Source organism: Triturus cristatus, chromosome 9 (assembly GCF_964204655.1).
Source record: "Triturus cristatus chromosome 9, aTriCri1.1, whole genome shotgun sequence".
Lineage (NCBI taxonomy): Eukaryota > Metazoa > Chordata > Amphibia > Caudata > Salamandridae > Triturus > Triturus cristatus.
In genome coordinates this window covers 823,322,229-823,347,598 of record NC_140592.1, presented here as the reverse complement: position 1 = coordinate 823,347,598, position 25,370 = coordinate 823,322,229, and the positions used below count along the sequence as shown (strand labels likewise).

At 45.1% G+C, this 25,370-nt stretch overlaps 1 protein-coding gene across 3 annotated transcripts in view; it reads left to right on the top strand.

Moving 5' to 3' along the window:
* The window catches only part of LOC146798906 (inverted formin-2-like), a 359,639-nt gene that overhangs the window by 318,039 nt on the left and 16,230 nt on the right, over nt 1–25,370 (top strand). For all 3 annotated transcript variants that reach the window (XM_085628014.1, XM_085628013.1, XM_085628015.1), the window contains 2 exons: nt 7,299–7,463; nt 11,910–12,012. In XM_085628014.1, the coding sequence (XP_085484140.1) occupies nt 7,299–7,463; nt 11,910–12,012 (268 nt within the window). The remainder of the gene's footprint in view (nt 1–7,298; nt 7,464–11,909; nt 12,013–25,370) is intronic.

The following is a 25,370-nucleotide window of genomic DNA, read 5'->3' as shown; positions in this document are numbered from 1 at the left end:
TTTGTGACTTTGCCAGTCATTAGGAATCAAGCTAACCATTCTTTTATAGATTAACTATAGAAGGCATACAAAGCACACTTGACCCCCGCCTTTCTCGTCCCCACTTCTCATCACCCTCTCAAGGAGACACCTGAGTCAGATTTGGTCTTCACAGTGTGTAGGTTTTATTAACTAAACTTCTTGGCCAATTCTTCCATTGGCCTGTCTTATTTATTGAAGAATCTTTAAAACACTTTCTTAAAACACCACAGCATTCAAATAATTCTCTAAATCACGCATTAAAATTATATTTACAACCCGCTCTCCAAGGGGCCTTTGCTTGACCTTCGGGCTGTGCCAGCAGGCCACAACCAAGATAGCCTGCTCTCCTTAGGTTGACCGCCCTCCGGCCAACAGAGTCGCAGGTAAATAATCTGCCACCACTTGTGAACACCGACGGCTTCCAGGGTAGAGCTAGAGAATCCAGAGCCACCAGCAGGTCAGCCTCAGATCTCTCGCCAGCCCGGAGCCCATGAAATGATTTTTAGACCTGTTCTGAGGTCAAAATGGCACCTACTAACGGAGTCCCTGTCATTCCTCTTGCTCAGGACCCCACCACAGGGAGAGGTGCTTACTGGCCAACTCGACCTGCCCCCCCCACGCTCGAAAGCCTCCGCAATGGCTCCTAGCACTGTCTGTATGAACAAGTCATTACCTGCATCGGACAAGTGTACCCCGTCTGCCGCATAGAGTTCTGGCCTTGATGTTTGTATTAGTTTATGCCTATGGTCCGGATGCTTGATTTCTTTAAGATCTCCGCCACTGACTGGTTTAGTCTCCTTACTGACTTATTCAATGCCCTCGGAGGAGCACCTCTCGCCCAAACTTGCCTTGGTATAACTTCAGACCATAACAATAAGGTATTGGGGAGCATGTTCCTGACCGCTGCGAGGACTGAGAACAAGGACTCTTTTATGCCCCTCCTGCCTTCCGGGATCATATCGTTGCCTCCAGAATGAATCACTAGTAGATCGGGGGTGGGCATACCTCTATTCAAGGCCCTCTGTAAATCGTTCGGCACTTCCGCCAAATGTTGACCGCCTACCCCCACCCAATGGTGGCTGAATCCAATTACCTCCTGTCTTTTCTCCTCGCGTGAGTTTTTGAAGGCAAGTCCCGCCCTGCGAATAAAAGAGTGGCCGCACCAACATATTTGGGCCCTCCGAGCCGTAGCACCTAGAGTAGTAGAGATGGAACGTAGTCAAAGCGGGACAATGGAAGGCAAAGGAGGCAACGTTAGAACTCAAACTAATTGCGGGCGAACATATCGCTCGTAGCACGTAGACTTCCAACGGCCTACCCTCTTAATTGTCTCTTCAGGTAACCCCAGACCCGCCGCCGTGGTGGCTGCACCGATGCGGAAAGAATGAGATGTGAAATCAGTTGCGTCTACGCCCGAACTAATCCGAGCAAGCTTGCATACCCTGTTGAACTGGAATCTAGTGAGGGGGTTCCCGTCGCCATGCAAAAGGACCCTCCTGTCTCCTCCCTGAGGCCTGATTTGTAGGAACTCCCTCGTCAGACTTACTGGGCAGTACATAGCCCCATTCACGGCCCTCAGTTGGGACCAAGTACCCCTACCTAAAGGGTCTGTTTTTGATTTCCGGACCCTGACTCTTAGGGTTTCCTCGGACAGGATAAGGTCCTTGCAACATATACACCCCACCCTGTCAGCTTTAGAGGCAGGAACCAATTCGGAAATCCTGAATGCCCCAAAAAAGGCTAACGCATATGCTACTCTAAATAATTGCACTTCGTATGGCGAAAAGCAAATCTTGGGCAGAATCTCCAGGATATTTACCAACCTGCTTACGACTATGGGTCTCCTACTGTCCTTGACCCCCGGGGTTAGACGTTCCCAGCCCTTCATAGCTCTCCGCACCCTAGGATCTTTTGTTGGGTCTGTGGCCCCCCTAGCCCGGCAAACAAAGCTATTGCCGATAATTGTCTTTTCATCATTGCTATTGACTTTCCGTTGGCTCTCTGGTGTACTATGAACCCCAACACACTCGAAGGGGAGAACACTTCCACTAACCCCTCCCCTTTTAAGTACTCTTGATATAACTGCCAAGACCTCTCATACATACATTTAGTCTTGGGGGCCAGGGACGCAGTTATCAATTCAGTGGCAGTGGGGCACCAAGCTTCCGTAGCCCCGCCGGGAAGTTAGTCATCTCTCTGTCTGCTTGCGGTCGTTGGGTGCGGAACTCTGCCAACTTAAAATGGGACAAGGCGTCAGCGGCTAAGTTGTCGACGCCCGGTACATGTCTAGCAGTGAATAATACATTGCGCCGTAAACATTGCAACACTAGTTCCTTTAAAAGGCGTAGCACCCAGGTGCATTTCGCTCTCTGGTTATTGATTGTCATCACCACTGACATGCTGTCAGACCAGAACACGATGTGCCTATTAGCCAGAATATCTCCCCACACATGCAAAGCCACAATGATTGGAAACAGTTCTAGAAAGGTGATATTCCGTGTCAGACCGTGCCTTACCCATTCCTCTGGCCAGTGCTGCATGCACCATTTAGGACCCAAGACTGCGCCGAAACCCACACTGCCTGCCGCATCGGTGAACCATTCTAGCTCGACATTGGAACTACTCGGCAATTGCCATATTACTGACCCATTGAAGTTTTCCAAGAAATCTTTCCAAATGGCCAAGTTGCTCTTTACCTCCGCTGACAACCTAGTGTGATGGTGTTTGGCGCGAAGCACAGACATCGCCCTTGCGATGTTCCTAGAGAAGGCCCTGCCCATCGGTATGACCCTCAAGGCGAAGTTCAGCTGCCCCACCAAGACTTGCAATTGGTGTAGAGTCACTTTCCGGGCCCCCAAGCAGGCGTCGATGGCCGCCTTGAATGCAGTAACCTTTGACTTTGGAAGCCTACACACCCCTTCTCTAGTATGTATTTCAATGCCCAGGAATGTCAAACACGTAGTTGGCCCCTCTGTCTTCTCTGCGCACAACGGCACGCCCAGTGCCTTAGCTAGGTGTTGGAAGGCCAGCAAGGCCTGTCTGCAAGACTGGGACCCTTGGGGGCCCATAAACAAGAAGTCGTCTAAGTAATGAACAACTCCATAAGATGTAACTGATGTTAGGAAATGCTGAACTGCCCATTCCAAGAACCTGGCGAAGGTCTCGAATACTGCACAAGCGATTGAGCACCCCATGGGCATGCAGAGGTCAATGAAATATTCGCCCTTGAACATGAAACCCAAGAACTTTGTATCTTCAGGATGTACTGGTAATAGTCGAAAAGCTGACTCAATATCTGACTTAGCCATTAAGGCTCCCACACCCAGCGCCTGCAGTTTTTGTATGGCGGTATCGAATGTAGTATAGCGCACCGTACATAGATCTGGATCAAGCTTGTCGTTAACAGATAGACCCGGGGGGCTGGACAAATTGTGAATCAAATGAAATTTTCCTGCCTCTTTTTTGGGCACTAGACCTAGGGGTGAGCATACAAGGTCCGGCTTCGGCAACTGTTTAAAGGGTCCCGCCACCCTCCCCAAGGCTACTTCTTTCCTGATTTTTTTTGCTCCGCCGCCTCCCTGTTCTGCAGCACTGAATTTTGGTTGCAAGGCGGAACACTGGCGGGGGTGGCCGAGGAAGGGATGCGGAAACCAGACATAAAACCATCATGCAAAAACTGCGCCTCTTTCAATTTACCATACTTGCTAAGGAGGTGTGTCAGTACATGAGTCCTAATGGGAGTTGGCAGATTTCTCGGATGGTTGAGGGGGCTGACCTTTGGTCGCATTGTGGGGCGGTTGCTCTCTTGGTTTTCCTGATTTTTTGAAACATCTGATTTCTGGGTGAGAGAGACCCCCGCAAAAGGAGCAACAGTGCTTGTATCTGCATGTTGCGCCCCTTTACACTCATTCTTATTGTACTGCCAGCAGGCCTGTTTCTTATCCCCTGCACCTCTGTCACTCCGAAAGGACTGATTCTGACTCGGGTAACTAATCTTATTCGTGGGGACCGTAGAATAGAACACCGCGTGCCACACATTAATTTCACGTTGGTCCCATGCTATCTCAGGGTGCACTGCCTTCATTTGGCGGAACTTGGTGTCATACTGTAACCACCCCGTCCCTGGGAATTCGGAAGCCGCCCCATGAATCAGGGAAATATAACTAATCAACTGGGGTGCCACCGCGGGGTACCTTTCTGCCATGATGGCCGCATAAATGGCAAAACCTGTGATCCAATTCTTTATCGACCATTCCACCCATGCCTTCTTTTGCTTGTATTCCCCCTCCTTTCCTACCCTGGCTTTACCCGGGACAACCCCGGCATTAATGAGGTCGAATACATCGACATACTCTCCCTTTAGTATCTTCTCTTTGGTCTCCAGGGGCACGTGCCATGTGATGCCCGCAGAGGGCGATAGAGCCATGGAGGCTGAGCCGTAGATCAAGGGACTGTACACGAGTGTAGGCTGCCCCATCACACCCGGCCCCACAGCCCCTTGCATTGTGTTGCTTGCTGTCCCTGAGACTGTTGGGCCACTGCTGGCCATTTGCCCTTGTGGTGCTGGCGTCACCCCGCCTGGGAATTGCCCGGTAACCACCGACCCCGAAAACCCTGGGTAAGCCGATGAGTGGACCATCGCGCTCGCTGGGCAATTATTAAGGGCCTGGCCGTGCGATGTTGTTGCCATTACACCTGGGGATTGCGCTAAACCCCCAGACTGAACCCACACTTGCGCGATGCCGCTGCCAGGATGTGCGACCCCTGGCGGCACAACTATGTGAGCCCCAGGCGCTCCCGCATTTAAGCAGGGTGACACACCCGCCGGCGACGCATTATCCTGCGAGTTGGGTCCTCCGCTTGTATCTCTGGGAGGGACAATAGTATCTTGCGCAGAGTTCGGAACCAAGTCTATTGACTCTAGCACTCCCTTCTCACCTGAGGATGCTGCCTGAGAAACCCCAACTCTGGGACGCTTTCCTCCTGATGTTTCTTTAAATCTTTCTGGTGTGCGCCGGGCTCGCTTGCCCTGCCCTGAATCCTCCTGGGCAGCCGTCCCTGCCCCTTCCTTTAATTTCTTCAGCGCCCACTCGACTCCTTTTTCTTTCGTGACCTCCAGCAGCTCCGTCAACGCCAGATACTCGTCCTTTTTAGCCTGGGCCCCTTTGCCCTTCGTTGACCGTTTTGGCGGCATTCTGCACTTAATGAGAAATAGAAAAGTTAGTTCCACCCCACAATAATGCCCAGTATGTCCTGCCACCAGCCGTGATAAGGTTGAAATTACTCGTGCCTTCCCAGCTGCCGCGCGCACGCTTCCTTGCGCCTCAAATTTGGCGCACCCAAAACACTGCTACGGCTCTCACCCATGTGATTCCCACAAGACGACTGACCCCGGCTGTGTCCCAGGAGAACCACTACGCCGATCGCAATACAAGAATGGCGTGCATAAAGTACCTCTAAATATATAACTCTTAACCCTTTTTTTTTTTTTTTTTTTTTATATATATATAGTCTGCATAGCCTCATTGCTTAAGCGTGTTTTAACTCCCACTGTTTAAAGTGGCAACGGAGCCACGAAATGAATTATTTTGTGACACATAGCACCTCCATCCCCCCCAATACAACATAGCTTAAAATAACTTTTCATGCTTGGGGGTTAACATTGCTTTTAGTGACTGGTGATGTTCCATTACTGTCCTTCGAATTTCATAGCCTCTTAATTCATTTCTGTATTATTTAAATATTGTGCTAACTCGACCTGAAGGCTGAGCACTTACATGAGCACTAGTTACATTATTCAAGGACAAGCGCATTGCTTATGGGCACCGAGAATTTAAAAGACGTGCTCTGACTCCCCGGATGTCGAGCCGATGCAGAGACTCGACTCCTCCTATGCAATGCGTCGTGACCATCGGGAGACTCTCGTCGGATAATTAAAAACCCGGGAACTACAGCACTCCGTTTCAAACTAAAATCGCGCATTCGGCCTACACGCAGCATACCCCCGGGCACTCCTAAATCACTAAAACAATTTAATTTGTATCAACGCACCGCTAGCGGCGCACACTGTGAGGCCTGCTCACCTGCACCAGAAGTCGGTTGGAGTCCTCAACGTTGATGTGTCGCTCGTGGTCCCCGTAGTCCCCGCAGCAACTTGACTGCGACCTCCGACCCTGGCAGGCGAGAAGACAAAAGAGGGGCCGTATACGGGCTTGCTGGCTTTTCAAGCCTCGCGACCACGAAACCGCTTCCGGGTCGCCTGCCTTTCTTTCCCCCGAAGCCCTTCCGGCTTACAGCTAACTAGTCGCAACCCCTTCCGGGTTATGAGACCCGGAAGGGATGATCTCCTCTCTCATCCGCCGGCGCTTTGCTGCCTCTAACGGCGCCATGCCCCCTAGGGGGGTGGTGCCCTTCAATGTAACAATAATTACAAAGTCTCTTCCACCAAGTCTAAAATATACAGGAGAAGGGGAAAAAATGATTATGCCTTGATATTTGTTTTCAGTGACCTAACTTGGCTGATAAGCCCATCATTAGGGCGAAAATAGTCCTGGGTAGCTTGTGTTCCGGTTCAGGGACGACCTGGCTTGGTAGTTCAGGCTGGACTGTTCCGACTGGAGCAGGGTCAAGACTGATGTGTCCAAACTGAGACGCAATGGTGTGCAAATTAAGGACTGATTGGAATGTTGCTCGAGTAATTGCCAGTGGCTGAGATTAATTCAAGCATTCCATCCATTGTTTTTTTGGCATACTTTAGCAGATTATGCAGCAGATGTGGTATTATGTGACATATGCGACAAATGCACAATTATACGGAAAATGCAATGCCAGTAAAATTCATTAATTTCAGAGTCCCTGGTTGCTGTACCATTAATATTCTAACTATCCAGCTCAATTAATTTAGGTTTGCTGCAGATATACATGACACATTTTGAGGGAGACTGATGCTGGTTTATTTGTTGGTAAAAGTGATTTTGGACTGATTGAACAGTCCGACCGTTCTTTATTTTTAATTCTAAGAATTGTGGCCACATTTGACGTAATTTCGCCAAGTTCCTCCCACCACAGTGATTGCACCATGCATTAACCATGATGAAAATAGTTCACTAGCTCACACATACTTTTAAAAAAATAGTGTGAAAGTGTTTCGCATTTTCAAATAAAAATGACGGGGAAACTTCGGTGACAGCTGAAAGGGCTGTTAAAATACTTTAAAATATTATCCTGATTGTATGCGTGTTTGTGTCACTACACAACGCTGTACATTTTTATTTCAGGACTGCCTCAGTTCATTAAGATCACTGGAAGAAGAGTTGGAAGACATTGGCAAAAAGAAAGCAAGGCTTGCGGTATACCTATGTGAAGACGTAAACAGATTGTCACTGGAAGATACCTTTGCCACAATAAAAACTTTCAGGGATGCTGTCCTTAAAGCTCAGAAGGTCTGTATTTAAAGGTTGAACAATTATAACTTGTTGCCAAGCAGGATGGAGTTTAAAATTCGGATCCAAGCTGTAGAGCACAGCCTATCACAGCCACAGTGGGGTCTGTTTCCAGGGGTTCTAAAATGGAAAATTTCATTTTTTCAAAAAGTACCACTTACGGCTGATGTTTTTTTCAAAATTATGTGTTGTATTGGATAGCATCTGCCTAACTTTTGCTGTTCCTTTTTCAGCTTCCATCTGTAGGTGATCCCTTGTAGGACTGCAGCCCCAATTACCATGTTGGTCTTTTGAAGTGTTTTTCATGATTTTACACCAATATTATCCTGCTCAGTTGTTTTGGCTGCTCCGTCGTGCGTGAGTCACTGACAGGAAGTTAAAGATGGCCCAGAGACTTGATAGTCTTTTAACAATTTAGAAATACAAGTTGGCCAAAAGAGCTCTGTAATTGCTCCTTGGGATCTCCTTGTGGTCGTGTGGTCTGGGCCCCATTCTTAAACGTGAAAAGTACTGGTTTGCAGGATACAACAAATGCAATTGAAGTGTGTAAAGAGATGCAATCTTTGGCTAAAAATGTGGATATAGTTGTAAAATGCATTTTCTATATTTCACTCAAACGTCAAGGATATTGGAATAAGAGTAATCCAAAGAAACATTTATTTAGCCATTTAATTAGAGGAAAGGAAGACAAATTCTCGTTGTAAATCTATTTTTATTTTACTAAACCGTCAAAAGACCCCCACCGAACCCAGTTCAAGATCCCCTGAAACTAGGTAAGACAGCAGTATTGGCTTGACGTTTTGGGCGAAGTCGTTTTGGCTATACTGTGGCCCAGCAACTCAAGTTCTTTCTCCTTTGCTTGGCTGGAATCTATTGGGGGTGTGCAGACAATGGTTCCGCTCGTTTCTTCTGAGCTGAAGTCAGGCAGTGGCTCTTCCTCCCTATTGCTCCCAGGTTTGGGCTATTAACCAAGGAGTGTGACCGGGCTCTCATCAGCCCGATCCTGTTTAACATCTATATGGCTACATTGATTAGAATTATTAAATCTCATAAAGTGACCCTGGTCAATTACGCTGACCATACCCAGCTTGTTGTCTCACTAACTGGCAATCAGGAGCTTTCTTCTTTTCATGATTGCATGATCAACATCAGTCATTTGCTTTTGAGATAACATTTTTAAACCAATCTTTAGCCATATATTATGTATGAATCTTATTCTCAGACATAACGGACCATTTACGGTTTTTGTCTTTGGAAGTTTACTCTTGCTAAATTTTGTGTAATTGGATCTTTGAAGTGTATCTATGAAGACCAATGAATGTCACTGTATTATTCTTAAACAATGTATTGTACATCTTTTTAAATCTTTTAAATTGTCTTTTTGCAACTTTGATGGCCTGCGGCCGAATAAAGCCTTGTAAGATGAAGGCAATGTGATTTGAGCTCCTGAAAAAGCTTCAGAAAATGTTGCCAATGCTTCCATCCACCTCTAGAGCTTTGGTGGTTCGAACGTTGTGCTTAGCCGCCGGGACTATTGTAATGCTCTTCTTTTGGATGCATCAGATTATCTCTTGCATAGTTTGTCAAGGGTGCAGATTGCAGCAGCAAAACTTGCTCTGAACAGATCTCGGAGAGCCTCTGCTTCCCTGGCACTCAAGGAGCTACATTGGCTGCCACTTAAGCAAAGAATACAGTTCAAATCTCTTTGCCTGGCCTTCAAAGCCTTCCATGAGATAGGCACTGATCCTTTGCAAAGGAGATTGAAAAGATGTATTCCCAATAGACCTTTTTGCTCTGCATCTGCAAATTAGTTTTGCAAGCATAATTTTAGGAAATGTAGGCAAGGTGGCAGGACTTTTATGGTTTGAGCAGTTCATCTCTGGAATTTTCTGCTTCCCGCCTTAAGAGCAATTACTGATCTATTAAAATTTAGGAAGGTAATTAAGATCTGGCTCTTCCCAAAGTAACTGGTGCACAGCTGTGTCTCTCTAGAGCCTGGATCCATTTTCTGGCTTCTCTTTCTCTCTTCGCTGTCTGTATGTTCTCTAACCCTTTTTGGCCAGCGCCAGGATATTAACTGGTGACTGAATGCTTTATTAAAGTAATAAATAAATATATTGCCGGACAAGGACCATAGTCTGGATGGGATTACTGGGTAAAAGATGTCCAGACGTAGAAGATTGATCTGCTAAGGAAAGTTATTCCACCTTAAACTATGTAGGTAAAAAAACTGTGTTAATTGTCCTTTAATGGTGTTCCAATATCATGGCCCTGCACTGCTTCGAGGATGGTGCTATCGTCAGACTACCGCAACTTCAGGCATAGATACTAAAGGTATGTGTTCAAGGCGTTCTTCTCTGATCTTCCACTTGACGCTTTCAGGGGGGACCTGCAATTTTTTCCTTCATGTCTAGGGAGGCTGGGGCATGGCAGCCACTGGCTGCTCTTCAGGGACTTAACTCCATATGTTCCAACTGAACGTTGGTTACCATGAATCAGTTGGGAATCAGAAGTCCTTAGAATTATGCAACAGGAGATTGAGACCATGAACAGGCACAGCTTCTCTGGCAGTAATCATAGTCCTACAGGTTCCATGAAGTGAGAATCTCTTACCTGGTCAATGAGATTTGTGATTCTAAAAGCCTGTTTAGTCAAGCGGGCCAAAGTTTGCATTAAATGAGACTATCTCTAAATCTGATTGGCGTGGGTTTCAGATATGAAGCCCTAAATTTACCATTATCCTCTTTTTGGGGTAATAAATATATAACGCAGGCAAAGTACATTTTATGAGCAAATTCTATTAAATACATAAATAATTACATGTTGACAGTGCCTGATAGAATTTATAGTTAAGTAAAAGTATAAAAAGAATATGTATATTCCGTGTTAGACTGAGCACTTTTCCACCCAGTTAAAATCTATATAAATGACCAATGGAAATTATCCATGCACATACCTTGCAGAAAGTACTGGGTAATTGTCAGCAATATATCTGTGGCACACACCTTCAAATATATTTTAGAGGGCCTTCTAGGTAGGCCTGGGCGAAAATTTCGTTCCGTTCGCGGAAATTGCAATAATTTGACATTTTCGCGTTCCGCGGAGAGCGTGAAAATGTCAAAATTTCCGCATTCCGCAGCTTGACGATCATTTGTTTCTTGCTCGCGCTGTAAAATAATACATTCTCGCACGCGCGCGATCGCCTTACCTGAATCCCTGCGTTCGCCGACAAGTTTTCTTGATCCGGTCGCGTTCTCCATGAGATGTTGTATTGTTTTTAGCCATTTGCGCTGTCTCGCGACAGTTCGCGCCCGCAGTGACGTCATGCGTCGTGCGATCACGTCTTTCTTCTCGCGATCATGCACCGCGTGACAACTGAAAACAGACCACATGGGTAAGTTGGCGAGCCGCAACCATGCAGAAAATCTCGCGAACATGCGGGAAAAAAACATCCGCATCTTCGCGATATTTCCGCGTGTTTGCGATAATTTTTAACATTTTCGCGATAATTTGCGAAAGTGGATTTCGCAAATTCCGCCTACCCCTACTTCTAGGCACAGCCAAAAGGCATAACTCATAGGTCCAAGAACTGCAGGTTTGTCCTTCCAATCAGTACACAGTATTCTGCTCAGCAAGTAAGCGGGTTGCCTTTTCCTTACTCAGGGAGGAATAATTCGAGATTATCCAACATGAATCGCACTTAGCCAGTTTCTTTCCGTTGAGTAGAAACCTATCATGCTGACATTTCCAGCATTTAAGTAATGCCTTGTCCGCCCTATTTTATTTTATAACAAGAGAATTTTGCGATTGGCACCAACACTCTCACCAGTAAGTTGTCTTGCCAGAACAGCTCAAGTCTGTTTGAGCAAGCGTCATTTCCTGATGGTGAATCTGTCTGCAGAAACAATTGATTGGTCAGCTTAGGTTATGACGGGACCAAATGCTTTTTCGCTCAATGATTTTTCTGCCTGAGACAGTTGAAATATTAAGTAACCCAACCGGAAAAATATCTATCCTGAAGGAAATGCAAAGGAGGTCATGACAGATCCCAAGGGCAGTCAAGTTCCTTTCATTAGCATTTAGAAATTCAGTTGATATTTTTTTCTCTAACAAAAGTAGCTTTTGATTACTTTTGTAAGAGTTTCCAAAATAATTCTCAATTTTATACCATTTCTACTAATGCTAAGAGCAAGGTATAGGGGACATTTGTGATCATCCTCTTTAGAAACTGGAGTTTGATTGATGCGGAGATATAGTTTAATTGTATGGGCCTTTTACCTCACAATGTTGCATTGCCTAATCATGAAGTTATGTGAACATTTTAAAGAGTTTTTGACCGTTGCACACTTAAACATTCTTTTTCATAGAATACTATTGTTTAAATCCATTTTTTCTTCTGCATCTTCATCTACATGTATCTATGCTCTCTACAAATTGTACTTGTAGGACAACAAAGACAGGCTGGCTCAAGCTGTAAAGGCAGAGAAGAGGAAGAAGGAAGCCACAGAGGATGAGGCTAAGAGGCATAAACGGCATTCTGGAAAGATTTGTAAGTTTTAAGCTATATTTTGAAATTACCCCTCCAGTATGCTACATATTTGGCAGAGAGTGCAGCTCAATGTTCTGGTTGATTGCTGGTGTTACTGATGCCCCGGTTCTTGCCTCATTCCTGCACTATGCTAAAGATATGGCTTTTCATGAGCCAAAGGAATGTTGGGTCAATTGGAAATTTCTGACCAGTATGTCCCAGTGAGGCTCAAGACAATGCATGGAATTAACAATTTGGAGTTATTGTTATAGGCATCTAGATGCAATTGTTCAATCCATGCTGGTGAAGGGGTCCTCTGTAAACAAGCAGCCACAGTGACCTGAAAAGTGGTAAGCTGTAATACAGGAAGATTGGCACCAAAACTAAGTGCACTTTCTAAGTTGTATCCTAATCACATTATTATGTAGTCATAAATTAAATGTATCCCCAGTGCTGTTTCTTTAGACATTAGCATGAGGCATAGAGTATAACACTATAGAAGGCTCTAGCTGCAGTGTCCCATTACCATAACTTGTGTATATCTCATATGCATTCTGTTAGAAATGGGGTCTCTAGTCAGTAATGGTTTGCACCTTTGTCCAAATAGGGGCCCTTCCTTCTAGTCGGGATAAGGAGATACACTCCCCATGGCTTGGCACGAGCAGTCAGGCTTCTCTCAGAAGCAGTGTGCAAAGCAGTTGCACATAACCTATACTAATACAGTGAAAACACTACAAAAGGACACCACACCAGTTTCAGAAAAATAACTAATATTTATCTGTGCAAAGAAGACCATAACAATAAAAGACCAAAATATAGTAATCAAAAATAGGTACTTTGCAAGTAGGACTTAAAAAGGCAGTTCCTTGAAGTCAGTAGCTCCATCTGGTGCTACCGCCGTGTTGAAAACAGCAGACTCCAACAGTTCTGGCTGACCGTGACGGTGTGGGCCGACTTTAGTGTCAGCAGACTTGTAAACAGTGCCTTTGGTTCCGGCTGACTGTGTCGGTGCGGGCCTGTCGCGGTTGCGATGTGAAGTGTAGCAGTGCGGCACACGGTGCCTTCAAATCATTGTGCAGGCAGCAGCTAGGTGATGGTAGTCCAGCAGTCTCAGTGAGACCATGGCTGTGGTGCAGTGTGAGGTGGTGCTCGTTGCAGTGCTGACAGGGCACGGTACAAGCAACAGTGGTGGTTGATGGGAGCTGGTGTCAGACTGTGGTGTGGGATGGGGCAGTAGGTTGTGTAACTCACGAGTGGTACCCCCCAACCACGGTGCAGTCACACGTGTCACGGTAAGCAGGCAGTGATGTCGTCGGTGAGATGAGGGTGCAGAGTGAAGTGAGGCAGTGTGGAGTGCAGTGCTCACAGGTCACGATGCAAGCAGCTGCTCTGTCATAGTTGCCGTTAAGACCAGGGTTGCGGTGCGAGATGCAGCAGTGCCCTCTGCGGTGCCTTCAGGACACTGAGTCAGTGACGGAGTCGGCTGCTTTCCCCCCTCTGTGCCAACTGAAACCGCAGTATCCAGAGGTCGGTGAAGTCTTTGCGGTCCCTGAAACTTCAGAACAGGAAGCAAGCTCTACTTCAAGCCCTTGGGGATACTCAGCAACACGTTTGAGAAAGTCCAGTCCTTTCGGTGTCCAAGACAGAAGCAGCAACTGCAAGTCAACCCAGCAAAGCAACAACACAGCAAAGGTACTCCTGCCAGTTTTTCAAGCTCTTTTTGGCAGGTTCCTGATCCAAGCAAGTTCTCTGAATTATTTTATCTCCATGGGACTTCCAACAGGAGGCACGTTCTACTTCAAGCCCTTGGAGTAAACTCTAACAGCAGGATGATGAAAGTACAATCTAGTCCTTTGCCTGCCCAAGACAGAAGTAGCAAGCAGCAGGCCAACACAGCAAAGCACACAGCAAAGTGGCAGTTACTTCGGACAGCTTTTCCAGCCCTTCTTCCTGGCAGGTTCCTTAGTTCAGTAGTGATCTAAAGTTCTGGGGTCTGGGCCCCAATATTCATACCACATTTCCCTTTGTTTTCTTGTGGCAAACGTCTCTCAGCTCAGTCAAAACCAGTTTTGTCCTCTCTGGCTCAGCTTCCCAGCAGGAGGTGGAAACAACATTGTGCAAGGGAGATGGAACCTATACAGTTGCAAGGGAAATCTTCTCCCACCACTCTAAATGCAGACCAGACCTATTCAGGTGCTAGTGAAACCCCTCCCTCTACTCTGAATGCAGCCCAGGTCTATTTAGCCAAACCAGGACTCATCCAGGAAACGCAGGCCACACCTTGATTTCCCCCCCCCCCCCATGGCTATCTACAGTGGATGCACATCCCCAGCCACTCCAAAGCCAGCAGAGGCTCACAGGATGGCTAAGCAAGAAAATACCCACTTTCTAAAGTTGCATTTTTATATTCTGAGTTCAGGCATACTAAACTCCATCTTTTGATCGTATCCCAATGGGAAATTATATTTCTAAGATGTTATAAATAAACTCCCATTCTATCCTATGGGACGGATAGCCTTTCCTCAGTGAAAAACAATATACACTGTATTTCACCATCACAACATGTCACACACACCAGTACATGTCCTACCTTTCACATACACTGCACCCTACCCACAGGGGTACCATGGTCCAACCTTAGGGGTGATTCACATGTAATAAAAGTAAAGATTTGGGCTTTGCAAGTGGGTTCACTTGCCAAGTCAACATAGCAGTCACAACTGCGCACAGACACTGCAGTGCCAGGTCTGAGAACCCTTTGAAGAGCCTACTAGCAGCTTTTATTTTACAGGCACTGGGCACACACAGTGCACTATACTAGGGACTTAGTAGTAACTCAAATAAGCCATACATGGAAACACTAATCCATTTACAACATTTGCCAGGAGAGCACATGCACTGAACAGCAGTGGTAAAGTGCCCAGAGTCCTAAAACCAACAAAACAGGAGGCCAAAAAGCCTGAGGGTAAACACGCTGAAAAAAAGGCAAGTCAAAAACAACCCCTCCCAGCTTAAAGCCAGGGTAGACTAATCAATGCATTGATGGACTTCCCTGCTTGAGGCGATAGAACATAGACCTTGCCCACAACAGCTTTGGCATGTTCTGGCTCTACACCTTGCTGAACCCAGTTGGATCCGCTGTCCATACTCTCGGGCCCACTAAGCTAACCCTTTGGGGAGCCTTCTCCTCACCTGTGGACCCCATCTGCGCAGCACCTAACCTTAGCTTGCTCACAGGTGTGTCCCAGCAGGCAGACTGTACCACAATGGCCATCACAGTGATATGACCTAGTCCACACCCATGTGACTCTGGTCCCCTCCTCAGGGGCACCTTTGTCAAGCCACAGTGGCCACTAACAGCTTTCAAGGCTCTCTAACCTCTGTGGTGTTAGGTAGTGGGGAGTGGTAGCCCCAGGTGCTTGCTACCCGTATGGCATCCTGACACTGCACTACCAGCCCAGGGTCTGTACCCTGAGTCTGGACATGAGACTGGGGCAGGCTCTCCCCCCGCCCCATCTGCTCTCTTCCCTGGGGCTCTGCAATCTCCTACTTGGAGCAGTTCCCCCCCCCCCCCAAACTCCAGAATTGTCTGGGCACTTGTGTTAGGTGTCCCACACAATTCTCCCCAGTTCAGGGGTGCTATCCTGTAACTGGTTACTCAGCTCCAGGTCTGTATCCTGAAGCTGACCAGGAGACTGATGTGGGCTCTCCCACACCCAGTCTTCCCTCCTGGGGCCCTGTACCCTCCACTGTGGAGAAGTACCACCATGCGCTAGATTTGTCAGTGACTGGGCCAGCCATCCTGCACAATCCTCCCACCAGTACAAGGATGCTATCCTGCAACTGGTTTGCCAGCCTGGGGTCTGGACCCTGAGGATGAACACAAAACTGGTGGGCTCTCCCACGTCCTGTCCTCCTCCCTGGGGCTCTGCACCCTCCCACCTGGAGCGGTACCCCCATAATCCAAACCGGTAGGGGCACTGTTAGCAGTTGCCCCTTCCCCCAGGTCACAGGGGACACCCTAGACCTCGCCCTCCAACCTAGGGTCTGTCCCCATAGGCTGGACCGGTGTCTGGCAATCCAGGACTTCTGGGGGAGTACACCCTCCCCACCCAAGATAAACACTCTCCTCTTGAGTTGTGCGAGAGTCTACTGGCACAAGTTTCCTGCCTCCTGTCCACCTGATAGTGTGTGAAGACTCCCCAGGCCAGTGGTGGCCTCACCAGGGGTCTTCATCAGGGTCCGGGGTTGCCAGCTCTGACCTTTGAGCAGGCAACCCCTGACCCACTGGTCCTTCCACTGGGGATTGTCTTTTCCCCCCTCACCCCTTGCTCTGGACTCATGCACCCTTTTAATGGATGTGGTGCTGCAAGACACCAGAACTGGTGGAATGCTGATTACAGCATCTCCCACAGCTCACCTGACACTTTGGGATCCACCTCAGAAAATGGCCTCTAACTCAGACTAGGCCCCCCTCCCGGTGTTCCTTCATGGAATCAACCAGGCCACGGGACGGGGTCTCGGGCACCTTGGGACTGCTTCCAGTGCACATTCCCTGGGGTAAGGGAGCTCATACTCCACCGGGTGTTGGCATAGCTCTGGAAAACAGGGGCTGAACATATGCTCTCCAGCATCCAGATTACACAGCCCCTCACTTGTCAACCAAACTACCCTTCACCAAACCATCTAGTGCCTCCAATAAATACCCCACATCACCCTTGCAAGACTGGTGAGACAGTGTCTGACTGTTGCTGTCACTCAACCCATATTCTTCTGTGTGGTCTCCATACTCACTAGGGATTCTACCATGGGGGAACCCCTCTCCCTGCACCTCTCATCTAGAGTCAGTAGAGTGTCCCTCTAACCACCAGGAATGTGTGTGTGTGTGTGATTCATTTTTATATTCTGAGTTCAGGCATACTAACCTCCAACTGTCTATCTTGTCCCAATGGGAAGTTCTACTTATAAGATGTTATAAACTCTCATTCTATCCTATGGGACAGATAACCTTTCCATAGTGATAAACGAAATACACTATTTCACGATGAGGACATGTCACACACTCCAGTAATACCTTTCACATACACTGCACCCTGCCCACTGGGGTTCCTTGGGCCTACCTGAGGGGTGACTCACATGTAATAAAAGGAAAGGTTAGAGCTTTGTAAGTGGGTGCACTTGCCAAGTCAACATGGGAGTCACAACTGTGCACAGACCCTGCAGTGGCAGGACTGAGATCCCTTTGAAGGACTGCTTATGTGGGTGGCACAATCAGTGCTGCCTGCCCACTAGCAGCATTTGATTTACCGGCCCGGGGCGCACACAGTGCACTATACTAGGGACTTAGTAATACATCAAATAAGCCAAACATGGAAGCACTAATTCATTTACAAAATGTACCAGGAGAGCATATGCACTTTAGCACTAAATAGTTGTAGTAAAATACCCAGAGTTCTAAAACCAACAAAAACAGGGTCAAAAACAGGAGGCCAAAAAGCAGAAAGTCTTGGGGGTAAACCAGCTGAAAAAGCCAAGTCTAACACATCCCTAGAGCAAAAATGCATTTTCTACTGTAAGCCCCCCTTAGTGGGCTAAGATAGGCAGGTATCAGTAACATGTGTATGTCTCCTTGAGAAATTCCAAGTTACAAGCACAATGAAGGTTGTCTGATGCCGCTTGTAATGCTTTGTTGATAGCCTACCCTTCTACAATGTTATGTATTTGAGTCTTTTCCTTCTCCTTGAACTGACTAACTTGCAGGAGCTGTGCCGGAGGGGTGACCTTTACAAGATACAGCCCTCCACATTAAATACCTGTTGTAAAAATATTTTGCCTTGCTTTACTCTAACACATACTAAATACAAAAAGGGATCTGGGGGTACATTACTTAAGTGCAACTTGAGCACATTGGGCTTAGGCAACCGATTTTTGCATTTCAGAGGAAGTCCGTATTGCAGACAAAGGTTGTGAATGCTTGTGCAATACCCACCATTTCATGGGCGTATGATTTGTGCCTCTACAATGTTAAATGGCAGTGTAAAAGATGGGATAAAAATGTCTGTGTAACAGACATAGATTGAGGAAAAGAGCCCTCTAGGAACCTATTAATCCAGCTTAATTAGGTGTCACATTGTTAGTGCTGTCACCAGAAAGTACTTTGTACAAAAAAAGGCAATGGTGAGGCCAGGAATTGCATACAGAGGAGTGCAGTTGAACTGCATGCTGTTATGGGGGGTGGGTGGGTCTAATAAGACACAAACTTGTTAGGTTATGTCCCAGGTTACTGTGAATTGTGCTCAATTTATGGTAGATTTGGCATAAGAGCCAGGCGTTCCCCCAGAGAATGGCATGATGGGTTTAAGGAGTACCAAATAAGTAAGTCAGAAGAACTTGATGTATTTCCCAAACCAATTTAGAGAAATCAAGAAAATGTAATAATTGTATGGCAAAAACGTAGCAAGAGAACACAAAGCATTGAATTGCAATTTCAGGCTGGAGGGTGGATAAGCCATATGTTCTATTTTCTGGAAGTCAAATTAAAGGTGGGACTGAGGAGTTGCTGTACTCTAGCTGCTACTGAAACCTTCAGTTTTGGCCCAAGAGCACCAAGTAGAACAAGCCTGATTTTTGTAAGCTATTGAGTATGCATAAACCACTGGGATAACTTTATCTGCTCACACTGGTTCCTCAGAAAGTTAACGCATGAAATGCAGACAGCAGAAGATGGAATCCGTGAGCAGACATTGCCTCTTTCCCACTTGTTCTGTCTAAAGTTCATGCTTTAACTCAAAAATCTTGAGTTGTATGTAGGTTCATTAGTCACCAAATAGACTTCTAGGGTCTGATTACTTTCCGACCAGGGCTCTGTGTGGTGCTATGCTCTCTGAACAATGGATCCATCCTGTCTGGAAGAACCAGCAGGCCACTTTAGCCTTTTGAGTCTGAGTCAATGCAAGTTGTCAGCCAGACAGAGAGAAAAAGACACAGGCTTTTCACAGACAATTATTGCTGCTTCTGACAACTGTAGGAGTAAAAGAAACCACTACCAATCAAAGATGTCCAGGAGTGTTCTGGGGAGCTGTTTTTATCCAGTTTTCTATAATAATTGGTGGCATTCCCTTGGTCAATATCTACAATTTTCTTGTGACTAAATATCCCACTTACATAGCACTTCCTGCCTCACTTATATATAAATTATACCAGAAGCCTCTGTTCAAATGGTAGAAGTTGGCTTTCCTCTTTGCAGTTTCTAGACACCCTCCTAGGTCTTGCCCTAAGGAAATTAGCAACCACACACTCCTCATGATCTCTCATTTATTGAATTCTTCTTGAATACTCTTTGCAACATGCATTGTGGGGATTCCCAGCATCTTCAATCCATGCAGTGTTTCCAGATCCCCCTTTGTTACAAAGCTCTACAATGTCTCTATCCATTACTTGGAGGCTTAGTCATATTTGGAAAAGAAGGAAGTGGCAAACTGGCTCTTGGAATGGAAGGTCAATTTCAATTCTGTCCCATGCCATCTAATAGTAGAATTCCATTTAAGTACATAAAAGTGAAATGCTTGTTCAGGCCAGTTCTCAACTAGTGGCACATAGTCTTAGGAGTCCTCCAGGCACCCTGATTATTTAGAAATGCTGCCAACTCCTTGGCGATACAAATACTTCCAGTACAATGTACAATGCAAGGCTACAAATCGGCTTGGTTCCTCTGGTATTTAAGATCAATCTCAAATCCCATTTCATCATCTATTGCTTGCATAGTAAATTATTTAGGTCATCAAACTTAGTCAGCTAAGCCCTACAGTCAACATCCACAGTTCAGGCATTTCATTGCATCATAAACTCATTGACGGGAAACCGGTTGGCAAATTAGTAAACTTTTATGTGTCATTGTGTTCAATAAACCTTTCCCAAAATGCATACATCTGTAGGATGTTAATCTAGAATGAAAGCTGTTTACTTTTGGTCTGACAATCCGTATGCGCCATGATGACATTAATCAGCAAATTTAACAATATTATGTATAAAAGCATTTAAGAGTTTGGGAAGACTGTTTACTCGAACCCAAGTTCATTTTTGCAAATCAAGGAGAATATAAACAATGACAAATTCAATGGACTCTCCTGTTTGCCTAGATCACCCAAGACTATAGGGTAGATATCTGAAATAATACCAAGATTGTATAGCTCCTCTACGAATGTATTCAACCCAATTATTGATTGCTGTCATAAATCCTTATTGTTCTGTTATCCTCAGCCTCTGTAGTCAGATTGGTGCAATCGGTGATGGCACACACAGGTGTTATGTCTACCTGCAGGGACCCTTCCTCTAAGAGTTCTGGCAACACAGTTTGGACAGGAACCAGACATGAAGACATTAAAGTAGCTAATTGCTCTGAGGCAGCCACCTTTAAAAGTTTCTCCTACAAACCAATTGATCATGTGTATTTATCAGTGGTTCATTTGCTTTAATCATGATGTGAGACTCCAGCTTTTACCTAAAATGCAGATTTTCAAAGAATCTCTTTCCTGGAAAGTCCTAATTCTTATTAAAGCCATGGAGGAAAGTATTATCCAACCTTGGTGTAATGAACTATGAATATATTTGTTATTCCCTCCAACTTTTTCTTTATCTTTTTTAGATTTGGTGAGGGCCCAGCTTCACGAATAATAACGTTTTGTAAAAACGGTAGCAAAGCAAGAATTGACAAAAGGTTGGCGGCCAATGCCAGGACTCTTGACCTTGCCAATGCTTGTTGGAACTATGGAGCCAGCAGGGCTGGGACCAGATTACACATTTCCAAGGTCAAATAGCTCGATTGAAACCCAACTGGAGAAGTCCAGTAAGGGGATTTTCGTCAAAACCATTCCTTTAAGAGTGGGGAGCAAAGAACACAAGAAGGATCCTCGTAGCCACCCCTTTTATTTCTCCTAGCCGTAGAACCTTTCTCATCAGCGATACGGGCATTCATCAAAATAGAAGATTACACAAGCAATGTGGTCAAGTGAAATTCTTCCTACATGCACAATGTTCTACTCTCTCGCCAAACCAGAAACCTAGGTAAATTCCCTATATAAAAATCATTTTGTATTCTCTCAAGACACAAAATAAGCTGACTTAGTGTAAGGCACTAACCTTGTCGCGAGTGATTACTAGAGCCAGCATTGGCGCACACAATATGAAGTTGACAACTTAAGATTGTAGATATTTTTGGATTATGAGTAGCACAAGGCCTGGAAAGGATGTTGGACGGCATTCTGAACCCCTGATCTGTGACAGAATGACATGGTATGCTGGACTCACCATAGCATAACTTTCTGTAGCAGGATTTGGATTTTAAAGAGTAACCATAGCGCCCAAAGACCACTGTTTTCACTAAGCCCCCTCTCCTGGCATATCAATCTGACTTTGGGATGTCAAATCATTTATATTGAGTGGTAGGCATCCTAGACTGAGGGCCCAGAGGTCACATGCCCCTACCACATTGGGTGGTTTACAGATGCTGCACACTCATTACTCAACTCATAATCTGTCCCTGTAAGATGTACTGCAATTCCCAGAACCACACCTATGTCTGAAATGAACTGCACTGAATAACATGCAAGGACTAGCCTCTTTATATGTTCACATCGCCACCCAACACTCTAATCAGAGACGCTGTTATTGAACCGAAGAACGCGAGCCAAATGTTATGGATTGATTCCTCCATAAACACATCCCCACTTATTTAGAACAATGCAAGGATCAGAATAGGTGCTACAGAAATGCATTTCAAACGATGGGTATCCATATATTGCTCAAATTCAACAATTGTTTGAGGAAAATGTACTCCAATATTCCGATTCTATACATGCAGTATTTGACTTGGATGACAGATTTTATCATCATCATCATCCTGTCTTTATTTCGATTAAAATAATCATAAAAGACAGCACAGACCGTATTGGGTTAACATGCTGAAGATAAAAGCACAGAGCCATAGATAGCAATCATAAGAAATATTGCTAAAAACATTAATTAGTACAAGAGTTTGTTTCATATAAAAAGGCTCAAGAGTACAAAAACCACAATAAAACCAAGAAATACATTGGTAAAATGTGTAAGACATAATAATTCAACGCCACTGTAAGTTCATTAACAGGGCCACACTAAAATAACTTTACATAAGAGTAGTTATAACTAGACTTGGGTTTCTTTTAGTTTGGAACGGATGAGCCAAGCCCATTTAAAAATGTTTGCCATAGCAATAACTATTGGTTCGTTAGTGGATGTCTGCAGAATCCTTAGCGCCTCCATGGGAGATCTAGTACCTAGGTTCATACAGATAGGTTTCAGCCATTTGGTCCTGGGTAACTTATAGGCCAGACACACAAAAAGAACATGAGATATGGATTCCGTCTGGTCCAGGCAGACAGGACAGTGATCTGGCCCATACAGAAGCCATTTACTTGTAAAAGTGTTGATCGGAAGAGAGCCAACCCTACACTGGAGGTATAGTTTCCTATCAATTGGTTTTAGGATGACATCCCAATAAGCTTCAAGCACAAAGTCCTGTTTGTGCGTCAAAAAGTCCCTCGACAGAGTGGGCCTGATAGTGGAGGAAAAATAATTACTCTTAACCATATCCCAATAGGCAGCCTTAAACTCCCTTTTAGTTGGAAATGGGTTTTCTTCAGGGTGCTCCCATAGACCACTCATCCCCATCCCACACAGGGTGTTTTTTACATTCAGTAGCCATTTGATCTTACCCAAACAACCAACCCCCCTGAAATCCAGAAGGGATTTGGCATATTGGGAAAGTCTCCAGAATGCTATTGGTCTATATCGGGCTAAATCCTCAATACGTACGCAACCCAAATCTATGAAAAGGGGCAACAGTGGTGAAGATTGCGGAAGACTCGTGATAGCTCTGACAAGTTTATTCAGGGCTCGTACCAAGATGGAGATGTTCTCGTGACGCCATAATTCGGCACCATCTAGGATTGAAGTGGTGACCTTGGTGTTATATATGTTAAGAACAGGGGCTATGGGCTTGGTAAACAAATGGCTATGTTCTTTCACAAGAGCTCCTTCCAGCTGCACGTGTTTTAAAGCTAGCACATCAATGCGAGGTTTCCAGTTAAGCTTCCTGCCTAAGGTAATCCCCAGATATGTGAACGCATCTGTCTGTTCTAAAAGCACATTGTTCATGTACACACTGCTTTTAATGATCTTGTGTTTGTGAAAAACCATGAACTTTGGCTTGTCCACATTTACCACCAGCCCATGATCTTGACATAACACCTCAAACCTGGACAAAGCAGCCTGCAGCCCCTTCTGTGTCTTGGATAGGATCAAGGTGTCATCTGCGAACATGAGCAGTGGTATCCTCAGCCCTGCCAAACTCGGGGCATCATTATGACATGTGGAGTAATAGTGGACCACCCTGTCAATAAACGGGGAAACCGTGGGCGCCAGGACGCATCCCTGGTGCACCCCCTTTAGGACAAGGAATTTATCGGTGACCGGATTCATTGGAAGTACCGCCAATTAACACACTGCTTACAAGGATAATTAGAAGACTGCATGTGCCAATAAGAGACCCCACAAACCTGAAGTATATCACTCCTAAGGTCTCATATTGGGGAGTAGTGACGGGACTAAACAGTCTGTCCACTGGACATTGTTTTCTAGAAATAGGTCCCATCAGACTCCAGAATGTTATGTCAATCGTCACTAGGTAAACAATACACTGAAACAAACTGACCAGCCATTACTGCACGACACCCATGACTGGTGCAACAGAGATCAAACTGAAATTCGTATTTCAAAGTCCTACAAATGGTACTGGCCTCTCTACAAATTGAACAAAGCATAATTACTACTAATTTACTCTGAATCCTGGTCACGAAGGAAAGCAAGATGCAATCTAATACAATTTTTTTTTTGCATTTGTTTTATTGATTTCTTGAGATAATGCAGTATAGCATGAGAATCTGTTACATGTAAAGTATGTAATCGGCATTGTCGTGGTTCAAAAGGCTTTGTGACAACTCAGGTAAGTACATAGCTGGGACAGACACAGAAGCAAAGTATTTTACACAAGATGCACGGGTCTCAAGGAAAGCAATCGAAAAACGGCTCATAAGTTTCAGAAGCCATCTTTGGAAAGATCCTTTGCTATTAGCCCGAACACTGGTGCTGAGACCTGGCGAAGGACCTACCATCAGAATCAACTTGCCATATCACTAGGAGTGTGGTTAATCTGAGTACATTTGCAGTGGGGCCCAAATATGTTTAGTCTGAACCACTTAGGCAGGCAGTAACATATTAAAATTGCCTGACATGATCTTGCAATGTTAGGTCCTTAGTACCTTAATAGTAGGTAAATGGCCTCTGTGCATTTCCAATTGCCTTTTAGCCAAGAGCAACACTTGTGCTGTATATTTACTAACTGATGTAGGTACACTCTTGACATAACCAATTAAAACTACGAGTGGATAATGATCCCGAGCGATATCAATCATTCTGTTGAGTTAAGACATAGCACCATTATTTATTTACAGTGGGACATTCCATGATAATAGTAGAAAGTCCGCCATCTTCTGCTGGAGTATAAAAAAATGTTTGTACATATTTGAGCTGTATGGATCTTTGCCTGCTGCTGACTGAGACCTAGTTTATGGATAGACAACAGGTCTACAATTGTTTTAGTTAATTCGTAACCCATTTCTGACTGACTCCTTAATCAGGATTTCAACAGTGGCTGGGGTGGAACTCCAGGTCAAAGAACACACACCAGAAATTGCTTTGTTCAAGCAGATTTAATTTGGTATTTTGGTGGTAGAAAGGGTGTGAGCTCTGTAGGAAAATCTAGGATCAAGGACCCTAACGCATGCAGGATCCAATAATAAGGAAATACATCTTTTGTTAAAAAAAATTTATTTGAGAGAGAACACAGAGTTAGGAAAATACATTACAACTCTCAGAGGAGATACAACCAGAAGTACCATACGATAATGCAATCTATTGAAAACAAGAATTATAGAGAGATACACAAAATTGCAAATAATATAATAAAACTCCTAATATATACAAATAAAGAAATCCTAAGGATATTAAAACTGAACGATATACTAAAATGCTGTGCTCCAACAGAAATTGGGAGAAGATAGAATATAAAAATGTAAAAATAAACAATTTTTATAAAAGGAAAGAAAATGAGAAAGAATGAAGGAAAAGATGGCAGAAGGAAGGAAAGAAAGGAAGAAGAAAAAGAAAGAAGGAAAAGTTAATAGAATGGGTATTATAGGAAAGATGACTGTGATGACAAAAATGTAGTGAAGGGTAGCCATAATAAACCAGATTTGATCTTCAGATGAATAGATGAGTGAGAA